We start from the raw sequence: 15,769 nt of genomic DNA on the forward strand, positions 1-15,769 counted from the left end.
TTCACAATGTTTCCTGTCTCTCTTGCAGTCTTTTCCCACTATTTCTCACCACAAACTTATGGTCCAATTAATCTAGCATTCTTGTTATTCACAACCACATATTGCATATTCCCAAATGTCTTATTTGCCGTGTTATTACCATCTGTATTTATATATTTATGTGCTTATTTTTTATTTATATTTTTGAGACACAGTCTCACTCTGTCTCCCAGGCTGGCAGTGGTACAATCTCGGCTCAGTGCAACTCCGCCTCCTAGGTTCAAGCAATTCTCCTGCCTCAGCCTCCCGAGTAGCTGGGATTACAGATGCCCACCATCATGCCCAGCTAATTTTTGTATTTTTGGTAGAGGTGGAGTTTCACCATGTTGACCAGGCTTGTCTCGAACTCCTGGCCTCAAGTGATCCACCCACCTCAGCCTCCCAAAGTGTTGGAATTACAGGTGTGAGCCACGACGCCCGCCTAACATGGAGCTTATAGTCTATTTTGGGAAACAGACATTAAGCAAATAAACACATAAATATAGGCTAGACACCATGGCTCACACTTGTAATCCCAGCACTTTGGGAGGCTGAAGCGGGCAGATCACTTGAAGCCGGAGTTTGAGACCAACCTGGTCAATGTGGTAAAACCCCATCTCTACTAAAAATACAAAAATTAGCTGGGCATGGTGGCATACACGCCTGTAGTCCCAGCTACTTGGGAGGCTGAGGCAAGAGAATCACTTGAACCCAGGAGGCGGAAGTTGCAGTGAGCCAAGATTGTGCCACTGCACTCCAACCTGGGTGTGACAGAGTGAGACTGCATCTCAAAAAAAAAAAAAAAAAAAAAGGCAGTAACTGATTAAATCAGAATAACATATTCATTGATTCAAAGTGCAAATATTTTCTGAACATCTTCTATGTGTAGGCATTTTGGCAGGTGGTAGAAATAGGCCCTTACATGGAAATGGTTCCTGCCCTTCCACAGCTCATAGTCTAGTTAGGGGGACAGGCATTAAACGAATATTCATTCTCCCAAAAAACTCTGATAAATTATAGGAAGGAAAATAATGTGTGTTATGGAAGCCTGTAAATGTGGTACCAGATTCAAGGTGGAGTAGGGATTATGCTATTTTGCAGTAATCTATTTATAGATATTTACAGATATAAATCCATTTACCAATATAAACAGATTTCTTTTTCTTTCTCTCTTTTTTTTTTTTTTTTTAGAGAGGGTCTTGCTCTGTTGCCTGGGCTAGAGTGCAGTGGCATGATCATAGCTTACTGTAACCTTGAACTCCTGGGCTCAAGCAATCCTCCTACATCAGCCTTTAGGGTAGCTAGGACTACAGGGTGTAGGCCACTAATCCCTGCTATTTTTTATTTCTTGTGTAGAGATGGGGTCTCCAGTCTGCTCTGTTGCCCAGGCTGGTCTGGAACTCCTGGCCTCAAGGGATCCTCCACTTTGGCCTCCCAAAGCCTTGGGATTACAGGCATGCGCCACTGCATCTGGCCTAAACAGATACTTATTGAGTACCTACTACACTGAATAAGCAAACAATTTGAATTACTTCTAATTCCAGCCAGCCTGGGCAACATAAGGAGACCTCCCCTCTACAAAAATTTAGAATTAGCTGGGTGTGGTGCTGTGCATCTGTAGTCCTAGTTATTCTGGAGGCTGAGATGGAAGGATAGTTTGAGTCCAAGAGTTTGAGGTTGCAGTGATCACCCCACTGCACTCCGGGCTGGACATCAGAGTGAGATCCTGTCTCTAAAAAAACTTTTTTTAAAGTGAATTATTTCTAATTCTTACAACATTTATGTGTAGAAGCATTATTACTAGCTCCCTTTTGCAAATGATTTAATAGAATCATGAATAGCATCACACACAGCAAGTGTGATTCACACCCAATTCTGACTCTATAGCCTGTGCTCTTTAATTCTGAGATAACAGCAAAACCAAACTGTGGCTCCAGCCTGTCTCCAATCATTTACTCTCTTCTTACTCTTACTTTATCCTACACTCTAAATCTCGCTCACTTTGAAGAGCAAACTCAACTACAGAAACTCTTTTAATACAGTTCTTGGAACGTTTTAAAGTTGTAGAGATTAGTTTGTCAGCAAATTCTGAAATAATCTGAGCTTTCTTGATCGAGCAAGAAACAGTAACTTACAATTGCGTGTTGTTTATGGAGTTAGTGATGAAGCTGCCATTCTTGAGCACCCACTATGTGCCAGGCAGACGATAAATTATAGTGAAGGAAATAGACATGATTCTCACTCTCATGGAGTTGACAGTCAGACATTAAACAAATATATAAAAATACAACTGTGTAAAGGTGTAGAAGACTGAGCCAAGTGAAGAAAACATGAAAGACCTAATTCAGATTGGAGGTAGGGGATCAGAGAATTCTACCAAAAAACACGCAAAAGTGTTTTGTATTCTAGGATGCAAGGTGCTAAACCCTCCAAAAGACCCCACCAGGATGCAGCCCCCGTGGCGATAAGATCTTGATGCCCCATTGTCAAGGGGTAGTGCGACTTTGTCCCACTCTGGGGTGGGGTGACCGCCGGCTTTATCCTACATTGTTGTGGCGTGAGGCGAGTTTTCATCATCCGAACTTTCTGATGTTTTCCCCTAGTGTCTTCTTTCCCAGCGTCTTTCTGCCAGATCTTCCGCTCTGCTGTGACAACCTCCTGTCACATCAGTACCGTTGGAGCTGGATTGTTTTTTTCTCCTTCTACCCCGCGAGCCTATAACTTCACGGAGGCGGCTCCTTGGATGGCTTATGGCCCCGCCATTTCATTCAGTCACCCAGTCCATTCCTGTCTGGCCGGCGGCAGGTGGGTTGGAGGTGCGCGGGCGGGCGGGCGGGCGTGCGAGCGTGCGAGAGTCCGGCGCTCCTCTCCCCTCCGCGGTCGCCGGATCCGCGAGAGCGCTCGGCTCGCGTTCTGGGCTGTTTGCGCCTGGAGCGCGCCGCGGGCCCGCGCTCGCTCCCGCCTGTCTTCGCGTCCGCGGCGGCCCGGACACCGCGCGCCGCCTCACGCTACCCCGCAGGCCGCCCGCCCTCGCGGCGCGCTCCCGGGCCCGGCCGCGGTTCCCCACTCGGGCCGGCTGGCTCGCGGGTTCTCTCGCCCCGCCCTTCTCGGCGCCACCGCTGGGCGCTTGCGCGGGGCGCGTGGCCGTGGCCGGGGTCTCCGCCGCAGCCCGAGCAGCCGCAGCCGCCTCAGTCAGTCAGTCAGTCCCCAGCAATGGCGGACGGAGGTGAGCGAGAGGAGCTGCTCTCGCCGTCACCGGTCTCTCCGGCCAAGCGGCTGTGTTCGTGGCCCAGCCCGCAGGCTCATCACCCTCGCGGTTCGCCTGGGGCAGCCGGCGGAGGGGCAGGGGGCGTCGGCAGCAGCTGCCTGGTTCTCGGGGCCCGCCCCCACCTGCAGCCGGAGTCCTTACTGGACTGCGCCGCCAAGACGGTGGCGGAAAAGTGGGCATACGAACGGGTGGAGGAGCGCTTCGAGCGGATCCCGGAGCCCGTGCAGCGCCGCATCGTCTACTGGTCCTTCCCGCGGAATGAGCGGGAGATCTGCATGTACTCCAGCTTCCAGTACCGGGGCGGCCCCGGCGCCGGCGCTGCTGGCGGCGCCGCGGGGGCTTCGCCGGCCGAGGAGGGGCCGCAGCCACCCCCCGGGGCCGCCGCTCCGGCCGGCTCCGCCCCCGGGGGCGTCGCGGCTGGGGCATCCCCCGGGCTGGGCGCAGGGGCCGGCGCGGCCGGCTGCGGTGGCGAGGGGCTCCCGTTCCGCCGGGGCATCCGTCTGCTGGACAGCGGCTCCGTGGAGAACGTGCTGCAAGTCGGTATGTGCTCGTCCAGGCGTTCTCGGGTCCTCAGCCTCCTCTTCCGTAGGTGCCTCTTCTCGGCCCGAGCCCTGGGGCCGAGACCCCGGCCTTCTGCCCAACTCCTGTACCCCTGCCGAAGGACGAACAAGTCACAAAAACTTTTTTCAACCTTTCACTCAGGTCCACCACTGCTCTTTCCTCCACTGACCCTCTACCCCAATTTCTTTTTGTTTGAAGAGTGAATAGATCTCTCTTCTTCACTCTTTCTATTCCCCACACCAAGGCAAAGAGAATGGGGAGGTATGACTTTTTGGATGTAATAATTTCACAAATGTGTTGTCCTAATTTTAGTTTGGAGAGGAGAGGATTGTTAGTAAATCTGGAACAAGCGGTTTTAGAGGGAGCGTTTGAGGGACAGACTGTCAGAGGCAATCTATAGCCCTAGCCGATTGAATCTCGATGAAATTAACACTGGGAAAAAAGCCCCAACAAAATACTGCATGTTTCAGACAGTTTTAATTGTCTGCGTTAGGATTTTTCCCCTGGACCGGTGATGCTTGGGAATCTAGGCTGCGGACTAACAATAACCGAAGATGGAAATGTGACAGCTTCTCCTCCACACCCCCACCCAAGGAAAAAAAAAAAAAAGCCATACAATCTGGAGTGGGGGTGGGGTCTCTCTTCCTTGTCAGACTGGGGTAAATCAAAAGCTGGTCACGCTGGGTTTTTCAAATGCTTCTCATTTAACAAGTCCTATTTGCTTTTATCTTTTTGTTATGGAAAAATATATTGTACGAATGATTTCTTCCTTTACTCCTCCGGAGTTTCTAGTCAGTTTGTTAATCTTATTAAATATATAAATACAGTGCTTCTGATTTGTGGAATGGTTAAGGAGAAGGATAAAAAAATGACTGATTAACATTGACTTTGCTATGTGGAAAATTAAAACATGAATTTTTTTCTATTTGGATTATTATAGCATTCTGGAAGTACATATCTTTATGCGTTTTATTGTACACTATATGCTCGTATTAATTGAAGAAAATACTGATTTTTGAAAGGAGTTGAAGGGAGGTTGTTTTTAGAATTAAACAAGCACAGAAAGACACAAACCCCAGACATCTAGCTCTCCAGGTAAAACCTGGAGAAAACATTTGAAAAATGTTTTTCTTTGAATCGTGCTGTTTCATATAAAGTAATCTGCTTCTGGTTATTGAGAATCATTGATTCCTGTGTTTCTAACCAAAACAACAGCATACCACAACTTGTTTTGCAAATGTGAAATGTAAATTTATCCTGTGCCAGAATATAGTGATAGTGGCTTGAGCAAGTTTTGTTTATTTGAAAGAGGTTAGTCCTTTATTTGTGTATATTTTTGAAAGAGTGACTTGAATAAATATGTAATTAAGGTGTACAGCTTTAATACTGAAACACTGAAAACATGAAAATAAATACAATCATTTTCCTATTAGTCTGTAAATTTTAATTTTTCTGAGTTTCGATCATTTATTTAACTTTTAAGATTCTTGTTTCAAATATTTTAAATGGAAAAGGATCAATTTAAGTGGTCATTTTATAGTAAGAGATGGATGAGGAAGAATTTTCAAACCAGAGGGAACAAATGAAAGAGAGGAAGAGTTTTAAAGAGGTGTCTATTTTTAAAGTGACTAAAGTGTCACGTTCCAAATGAAATAGGATATTTTGGGTACTCTAGATCATGTTTAAATCAGATATTTCTCCTTTATAATATGAAAGTTAATGTGGTTCTGGAGTTACAGGCTCTCTTATGGTAGTTTCAGAAAAGACACATATAAACATGTTTTCTGATTGACTTGAGAAAAGACACATATAAACAAACATGTTTTCTGATTGACTTGAGAAAAGACATATATAAACAAACATGTTTTCTGATTGACTTTGGATTTCAAAGACGAAGACCGGTGAATAAATTTATCACTTTAAGTTTATGCTACTTGAGAACCACGAGCTGTGTAATGTTTATTATTCTGACCTTAATTTAGGTTAATAAGTATAGGAGAGAAGGATAGCCTGTTCTGCATCTTTTTGAGTTCTGTATTTTGGTATGAACCACCTTTAATAGAGACTCATCCCCCATCTCCTAAACTTAAAGTTATAAGTAAATGACTTAATCTAGAGAGTAGGCTTTCTAAAAGTATTGCCAAGAGATGAGTAAGGAAGTGATTCGTATATACCAAGATAGTAATCGTGTTTTTCAGTTTATAACTGCACTTCAAACTCAGTTAATTACTAAGTGATGCTAATTAAGAATTCTACGTATTTCCTTACTGTTTCTAAACGATAGAACCTCAGATTTGGGAAGTTACTGAAGGCCGATGCTTTAGGAAGAACAGAAAGTTGGGGTATTTCTGTGACAACATCTTTTTAAGAAAAAGAGTCATAAGGGAATTTAATGAAAAAGGGAATTTAAATGAAAAAAGAAAGCACAAACAAAAAAGCCTTCAAGGCAAATAAATTAAAAACAAACAAAAACTTGTGGAAAGAGTAGGTAGATTAAATTCTGTAATTTCTAATTACTTTCCACACAAAATCTGGTATTGGGAAGTCATGAATTCTGGTTAAAAATTGGATACTTCAGATTTTAAATCAAAACTAAAACTTTTCCAGCTATGCTCAAAGGATACATTTCTTTTATGTAAGTACTGCATCAGAAGTAGTATTCCTTTTAAAAGGGGAAAATTGCAAATTAGTCTCTTCAGGGATGTCTGTAAGTTTGAAGCTATGTCAATAGACTTACAGTCTGATCTCAGTATTGTAAAGGTTAGAGTATGAACTCTGTTGAAAACATATGAATGTTTTCAGCATCTGCATTTTTAACTTGTTTCAGAAGCCCATGGATGTAGTAGTAGTATAAACTTTGGGAAAATACTTATTCAGGAGTCTGCAGATGGCATAAGAATAAGACACCTATAATTTACCAACGGTTTTAACATTTTGACCCTTTTGCTATCCACTGTATTTTAAATTGATTTCTTTGTGTTTGGTAAAACTTAAAGAAGCTTTGCTTTTTCTCAGGAAAATCTGAATTGATTGAAGGAAAAAAACATTAACAATTTTTCTCACTTAAACACAGAAATGTTATATTTACTTGGATATTTAGTTTTAAAAATTGGCTAAAGGCATGCAGGGGCCTTCTGCGCCTGGTACATCTTAGTTATGTACGTATTTATCCAGAAATTTTAAGTAGATTTTGACAGGTGACTTCAACAAAACCCCATAGTTTTAGTCTACACATTTTTTAATAAGTACATGATTTATTCTTGAAGTCTTCAAGACTAGACCCAGAATGCTAAGTATTACCTTATGTGGAAGAGGTACAATTACAAAGTCAATAATGGAAATATAAAAAGTGGCCCATTTCAGGAAGTTATCTATAACTTAAACATCAAGTAGTAAGTTTAAAATTGTGTACACTTGTATATCATCAATAAACAGGTCTGTGAAATTTTTCTGTAGTATAACTTTTATGAAATGTATCAGTAACAAGTATTACAGTTTGTTGATTTTTATATGTAATTTGTTTTAATCTATATTGTTTGGGGGAACAAAAGATATCTACATTAAAAAACTGTGGCATCATATGTGAGTTAGAATGAATAAAATTATAATAAAATTTCATGTGGAGAAAAATGACTTTATTGATATTTAAGATATTCCATCACAGAAGGCAGCTGCATTCCTTTAAGTGGGTGTGCTTTTTAGCATAGAAATTTTTCAAGTTTTAAATCACATTATCTTTTTTTTTTCTGATCAGTGAGTTCTCTCCCTCCACCCTAACACATCACATATGCACACATTTTAATGTTCAATAAGTGCTTGTTGAATGACTGAATGTTAAGAATGGATTTCTCAGTGTTGTAAAACAGAGAGAGACCTGAATTTTGAGTATGAGTAGTATTGGAATATGTGGGGAAAACTTCAGACTTGTGCATATAATAAACTGATAGCATTAAGTAGTATGAGTGTTACAACTTAGGTGTATCTTCTGTGTTTAACCATCTATTTTGTGTGAAGAATGGTGATTTATCAATTTCTTCAAATGAAAGCTTTAAATGAATTTTTCTAAAGGTGACTTTCTCAAGGATAGAGCTTTGGATTTTAAAGATGATGGATAAACTAAAAAGAGTGAATTTTATTTTAGAGGTTATCTTTATTTTAGGAATTTTAAAAATATATTATGGAAAAGGCTGGAAATTTATGCGTATGGGAGACAATTTTATTTCTCTTGTTTCAATAATAGCAATTAAAAAACAAGACATTAACTGTCAGTAATCTATTATGGTGAGGGTTATATGAATATATACATGTATTAAAATGCATGGAACTATACACCAAAAAAAGTCAAGTTTACTATATGATACCGTAGAAAATAAAATTTTTAAAAATCAATGCATTGATATAATGTACAAGAGAAACATATATATTACTGTAAAAATGCTGTATTAGTTTCCTATGGCTGCTGTAACAAAGTATCATAAACTGGATTGGCTTAAAACCACAGAAATGTATTGTCTCAGAGTTCTGGAGGCTAGAAATCCAAAATCAAGGTGTTGGCAGTGCTATGCTCCTTCTGCAACCTACAGGGGAATCCTTTGTTGCCTCTTGCTAGCTTCTGGTGGTTTGTTGGCTGTCTTTGGCATTCTTTGACTTGGAGCTGCAAAATTCCAATCTCTGATTTTGTGGTCACGTGGCGTTCTCCCTGTGTGTGTCTGTTTTCACATGGCCTTCTTATAAGGACACCAGTCATATTGGATTAGGGGCTCACCCTACTCCAGTATGACGTCATCTCAATCACATACGCAACAACCCTATTCCCAAGGTCACATCATGAGGGACTGAGGTTATGTTCTGAGGTATTGGGGGTTAGGACTTCAGCATATTTTTTGGGGGGTGACATAATTCAGCCCATAACAGCTTCTCATACTTGTTTCTTGTTGCATATCTGAGTTTCATGTGAATTTTAAACTTTATTACGTTAAGTATGGCTTAAGTTAGGAAATCACATTAATTTTATTAGGTAAGCATTATTTAGACTTACTTGATTCAGTTTGCATGATTGATTATTTAATCTTAATACATGTGGAATATTTTTGACAAATAAGTGGTTATTTAAAGGTTAAAATTGTCATTCTTGATAAAAATGATGACTGTGTGATATAGCACTCATGGTATACATATATGAATGAATAGATTACTGTGGGTTTTTTTTCATGCACACCATTTATAACTCAGCTTTAGAAATGGATAACCTTGAAAGCATATGAACAGTGTTGTAATGTCTGTTTCCAAACCCTAAATTACTATGGTTTAGAATTAGTGTTTGATATTAGAAATAGACAATAATTTATTCCAGATAATTTTTATGTGAATTTTTTTACCTTGTGGTTTATTTATAGGCTTATTTCTTTCTAATATAGGCAGCATGCTTCTTGGACACTTTTAGCCTATCATGGAGCTAGTAGACTAAGAAAATCATACTTATTTAAATATTAGCTGTAGTATTATGTGATTGTATGCTAAATTACTCTGTGATAGTTTTTGTAATCATATATAGTCAACTGATTAATTTTTGGTTTTCAGTGTAATTGTTCTCCCCCTTAGGATGTATAATGTGGTTTGTCCTAAGTTGGTGCTCAGTAAATGTTTATTGAATGAATGAGTAAATTGTCATATCATTTTTTGTATTTGTGTAGTATGACATCTCTCTTAATTGATTTATATGTAACTGAAGCCTAAAAGATGTACTGGCATTTGTGGCTCAATTTCTGGATGCTTCTGATTTTTAAAGCATTACATAGATAAAAATTATCCTTGAAGCTTATTATTAACTTGTTCTTGGTTCAGTCATTGAATTAACATTTAGTCACTTATTACATGTAAGGCTCAGTAAATAATTGTTTACCTGTTTTTGGTGGAAGTCTTTCTGTAGTACTTTGCATTTTCGTATCTCAGAGTACAAAGTTAGGTTGGGCATCAAAGCCTAAACTAAGGACTACATTACGTTGCCTTCCTTAGGTAGGGAGGTAGTTATAAACAGTGAATATTTGACTCTGAGAGTTTCTGAAGCCTGTTTTTGAAAAGTTCCTTGCATACATGTTTTTTGGTCATTTGCCTGTTCCTTATAATGGAGTGATGAATGTGGTATTTAGGGGAGTATAACATAGTTACCTTATTTAAAAGTAGACTATTGAGGCCAGGTGTGGTGGCTCACTCCCAGCACTTTGGTAGGCCGAGGCGGGTGGATCATGAGGTCAGGAGATCAAGACCATCCTGGCCAACATGGTGAAACCACGTCTCTACTAAAAATACAAAAATATTAGCCAGGTGTGGTGGCGTATGCCTGTAGTCCCAGCTACTCAGGAGGTTGAGGCAGGAGAATTGCTTGAAGCCGGGAGGCAGAGGTTGCAGTGAGCCAAGATCGTGCCACTGCACTCCAGCCTGGGCGACAGAGTGAGACTCCATCTCAAAAAGAAAAAGAAAAAAAAAGACTATTGAAGCAAAAGCTGAAGTACCCTTCTGCCTAGTGGTTTTCTTGCCTTAACAGCAGTTGTTTGCATACTTTGTATACTTTAGTCCTTAGAGAAATACAAATTAAAATTCAAGGAAATACCTACATTACACACACACTAAAATGATTAAAGAAAAAAAAAGACTGTACCAAATGCTGACAAGTATATGGAGTAACTGGAACTCTCATACATTGCTGGTACGTAATGTATGGCATGAATGCAAAATGGTGCAGCTACATTGGAAAACAATGTCCTTTATAGCTAATCATATACTTAAGCAAAAGATTCAGCAATCCTACTCTTAGGTATTTACCTGAGATAAATGAAAACGTATAAGGGGATTTCAAAAGCTCATGGAAAAATGGAATTAAAGGATAAAAATTAAAAGTATAAACTTTATTTCTCAACATAAACTCCATCAAGTTCAAGAACTTTTGTAAGCAATGATACAAGCCACTTAGCACATCCCTAAAGAAATGAAGGTCCTAGGAATTCAACCATGTCAATGCAGTCTTCTTTACATTATTGACTGAAGAAAAATTGGTGCCTTTTGAAGATTTTTTTAAAGATTAGGGAACAAAAAGAAGTCAGAAGGAGCCAAATTAGGACTGTTAGGTGGATGCCTAATGATTTCTCATCAAAACTCTCATAGAATTGCCCTTGTTTGATGAGAGGAATGAGCAGGAACATTGTTGTGGTGGAGAAGAACTCTGGTAAAGCTTTTCTGGGCATTTTTCTGCTAATGCTTTGGCTAACTTTCTGAAAACACTCACATAATAAATCAAATGTTATCATTCTTTGTCCCTCCAGAAAGTCAGCAAGTAACATGACTTGAATATCCTAAAAAACTGTTGCCATGACCTTTGCTCTTGATCAGTCTGGTCTTGCTTTGATTGGACCACTGCCACCTCTTGGTAGCCATTGCTTTGATTGTGCTTTGTCTTCAGGATCATACTGGTAAAGTAATGTTTCATCTCCTGTCACAATTCTTCAATGAAATGCCTCAGGATCTTGATCCTACTTGTTTAAAATTTCCAATGAAAGCCCTGCTCTTATTAGCTGATCTGGATGCAGTGGTTTTGGCACCTGTCAAGTGGAAAGTTTGTTCAACTTTAATTTCTCAGCAGAATTGTGTAAGCTGTACAAATTGAGATGTCTATGATATTGTCTGTTGTTTCTGCTGTAATTGTCTGTCCTCCTCGATTAGAGCACAAACAAGATGAATGTTTTTCCTCACAAATTGATGTGGATGGTCTGCTGCTGCAGGCTTCATGTTCAGCATCGTCTCATCCTTTTAAAATGACTTATCCATTTGTAAACTGCTGATTTATTTGGGGCATTGCCCCATATACATTTTATAAAGCATCAGTGGTTTCACCATTCTTTCTCCCAAGCTTCACCATAAATTTGGTTTTTGTTCTTGCTTCAATTTTAGCAGTATTCATGTTTCTCTGATAGGGGCTCTTTTCAAACTAATGTCTTATCCTTTTTAGTGCCTTAAACTAGATCCTATCCAGATATGTTATAGCAAGTTAGTATGAGTTTATCTTAGTGCAAAACAAAGTGAAATCCATGTGCAGTTTTTTTATAATACTCATTTTCCACAAACTTCACAAACTTTTTGAAGACCCTCATATGTTCACATAAAGACTTGTACTTGAATATTTATAGTAGCTTTATTCATAATAGCCCAAAACTAGAAATGACCCAAATGCTTACCAAATGGGGGAATGGATAAGGAAATTGTTGTATATCCATACAGATGGAATACTGTTCAGCAATAAAAAAGAACAAACTTACTGATAGGCTAGCAACATGGATGAATCTCAAAAGTATTATGCTAAATAAAAGAAACCATACCCAAAAGACTATATACAATTTCATGTGTATGAAATTCTAGAAAGCCGAGATATAATGACAAAGTAGATCAGTGGTTTGATCAGTAGATCAAAGTAGAAGGGAATGGAGTTTGTGAATAAAAGTTCTCTGAAATGGAATTTAGAGGAAAGAGACTATTCCGCAGAACAGCTTGCAAACCAGGAAGATGCAGCTGTTGGTGTAAAACAAAGGTGCATTCCAGAGAACAAGGGATTTGGCTTTTATACTGAAAGTTCCTGTCCAGGTTCCCAAACAGGTCCATGTATGCAAATAAAGGAGTCAAACTTTCTTAGTTCTGATTGGTCAACACAGCTGAGTTCTGATTGGTTGATGCAAGCCACAGCCTATTGGTTGTTTTGGGCAATGTGAATAGGAATAGTCAGCTATGAAAGTCCCAAAGTTAAGCAGAGGTGTGGGTTTTCCAGGAACTCAGAGTAAGTGTGTAACCTCTAGTCAGTAAATGGCTCTTGGGCTCTATTTTAAATGTAGGCCCAGTTAACCACTCAGGATTCATCTTGGGAGATTGGCTCAGGTTTGTAGGTGTGAGAAAACTTCTGGGTGATGGAAATGTTAATGACTGTAGTGGTTACATGACTATATTCTTTTGTCAAAACTTATTCAATTGTGTGCTTAAATTGGCAAATTTTACTGATTGTAAATTGTACCTCAAAAATTTGATTTTAAAGAAAAGAATTGTGGGCTTCAGCCAGGCGTGGTGGCTCACGTCTGTAATCCCAGCACTTTGGGAGGCTGAGGCGGGCAGATCACGAGGTCAGGAGATCGAGACCATCCTGGCTAACATGGTGAAATCCCGCGTCTACTAAAAATACAAAAAATTAGCCGGGCGTGGTGGCAGGCGCCTGTAGTCCCAGCTACTCGGGAGGCTGAGGCAGGAGAATGGCATGAGCCCAGGAGGCGAAACTTGCAGTGAGCCGATATCGCGCCACTGCACTCCAGCCTGAGCAACAGAGCAAGACTTCCGCCTCAAAAAAAAAAAAAAAAAAAAAAAAAAAGAATTGTGGGCTTCAATCTTGATTTCACATTAAAATCACCTAGGGAGATTAAAAAACAAAACAAAACAGTACCTGGCACTCACCCCAAATTAATCACGTCAGAATCTGCTGAGAATTAGGACCAAATTTCAGAATTTTTAGAAAGCTCCCAGGTAATTTTATATGCAGCCAAGGTTGAGAAATGCCGTTATAGAAAAATGATCACCTGGCCAGGCTTGGTGGCTCACACCTGAAATCCCAGCACTTTGGGAGGCAAGACAGGAGGATCACTTGAGCCCAGGGGTTTAAGACCAGCCTGGGCAGCATATTGAGACCTCATCTTTAAAAAAAACAAAAAACAAAAACTAGCTGGGTGTAATGGTGCTCACCTGTAGTCCCGGCTACTTGGGAGGCTGAGGTGGGAGGATTGCTTGAGCCCAGGAGGTTAAGGCTGCAGTGAGCCATGATGGCGTCACTGCTCTCCAGCGTAGGTGACAGAGCGAGACCTGTCTAAAAAAAAAAAAAGAAAGAAAAATTAACACCTTTATTAGTGTTATCATTGTTTCTGAACCTGTTGTTGGCAGTCAAAACATTATGTAATTTTTATTCTACAAATGCTATGGACCATGTCAACTTTCTTTTCTATTTATTGTTTCACCTATCTTTATTAATGGATGTGAAGGAAAATCATTCTCTTAACTACTCAGAGAAGGTCTCTCTGTATTTTGGAGAGGCCTTATTCCAAAGTAAAAATTGTCATTGTTACTATCATCAAAAGACATTTGTATTTAATGTAATGCCAAGCTATAATTTTCTTCATGTTTGTTCACCCATTTATTTATTTATAAAACCTTTTTTTTTTTTTTTAACTGGGCACAGTGGCTTACGCTTGTAATCCCAGCACTTTGGGATGCTTAGGTGGGAGGATCACTTGACCCCAGGAGTTCAAGAACAGCCTGGGCAACATAGGGAGACCCTGTCTCTTTTAAAAAAAATTAGCCAGGCATGTTGGCACACACTTAGAGTCCCAGCTACTTGGGGGTGCTGAGGTGGGAGGAATGCTTGAGCCTGGGAGGCTGGGGCTGCAGTGAGCTGTGATCACAGGCCATTGCACTGCAGCCTGGGCAACAGAGCAAGACCCTGTCTCAAAAACAAAAAAACAAAAACTTTAAATTTTTTAGTATGATCTGTGCAAAACAGAACATAATTTCTATATTTAAGAGGCACACAGTTTACTATGGAATGTACATATAAAAATGGCGTTTAAAAATTTTCTATTAAATCAGTTAAGGGTCTGAATAGATAAAATGGCATTTACCACAATGTTCTGTAATAATAGAAGAAGTTACTATGGGGGAAGAGAGTAGGAAGTGATTAACTTGGGAAGTGGGGACTACAGGACACATTGCTCTATTTTAATATAATTCCAATTATAAGAAATTTTAGAATTATGTCTAATATTGCAATAAAGATTGAAAACACTTTACTGCTTACAAGTTAGATTAACCTTTTTTTTTTTTTTTGAGACGGAGTCTTGCTCTGTTGCCCAGGCTGGTGTGCAGTGGTGCAGTCTCAGCTCACTGCAAGCTCCGCCTCCTGGGTTCACACCATTCTCCTGCTTCAGCCTCCCGAGTAGCTGGGACTACAGACGCCCGCCACCACGCCCGGCTGATTTTTTGTATTTTTAGTAGAAACAGGGTTTCACTGTGTTAGCCAGGATGGTCTCGATCTCCTGACCTCGTGATCCACCCGCCTCGGCCTCCCAAAGTGCTGGGATTACAGGTGTGAGCCACCACGCCTGGCCAGATTAAGCTGTAATAAAATTCTTTCTGTATTAACATTTTGTATGCCCCGTAATACTTTGGTGCATAGTTGATCCAAAGGGGTAATATTAGTAGGAAGGAAGATGGCAAGATGTTACCAAATATTAATCCTTTTTTCTGAGAGTAAACTTTACAGATTTCTGGCTTTAAAATAGCTTTTTGTTATCTTCAGATAATCCTTACCTTTTTTGTTAAAAAAAATTGTTGCTTCTTTTAGGTATAAACATACAGTGGAACTAATCAGGAAAATAGCTTTTTATGCTTCCATTATCTTTTGGTCTGTGAGCAACAGGAAAATGTATTGTGTCTTTGAAAGCCTTGGAGATAATTACATTTTTCCCCCTATTCATTCATGGTTTTATTGAATGGAGAGGCCTGTAGCACTGATAGATTCTGGAAAAGCCAGCTTGTTCTTATTTTGTTTAAATCTGTCAATACCTGCTAACTGATATGACTAGCCAACATCACCAACATACATTGATGTTATTAGTAATATAAAATCCTTCCCCACATTATGGCTCCCTATTGTGAAAAACTCTTATCTTTTGTCTCACTGAATATTATATTATTGTAGTCTTTACCATCACATGTATTTGGATATATCTACCATATGTGTGTGTGTGTATATATATATACACATATGCACACATATGTACACATACGTACTATCACAAATATGTAATTCTGGCTCCTTCAAAGTCTCAGTTTTTTCAACTGTAA

The 15,769-nt window shown here is 39.9% G+C and overlaps 1 protein-coding gene across 2 annotated transcripts in view; it reads left to right on the plus strand.

The window, feature by feature from the left end:
- Positions 1–2,982: 2,982 nt before the first annotated feature.
- The window catches only part of ZSWIM5 (zinc finger SWIM-type containing 5), a 189,892-nt gene continuing 177,105 nt past the window's right edge, over positions 2,983–15,769 (plus strand). The window contains exon 1 of one of the 2 annotated variants that reach the window (XM_019017414.4): positions 2,983–3,826. In XM_019017414.4, the coding sequence (XP_018872959.3) occupies positions 3,232–3,826 (595 nt within the window). In that variant the 5' untranslated portion in view covers positions 2,983–3,231. The remainder of the gene's footprint in view (positions 3,827–15,769) is intronic. The other variant, XM_063699338.1, reaches the window with a different exon arrangement.

The sequence above is a fragment of the Gorilla gorilla genome, chromosome 1 (genome assembly GCF_029281585.2).
Source record: "Gorilla gorilla gorilla isolate KB3781 chromosome 1, NHGRI_mGorGor1-v2.1_pri, whole genome shotgun sequence".
NCBI lineage: Eukaryota > Metazoa > Chordata > Mammalia > Primates > Hominidae > Gorilla > Gorilla gorilla.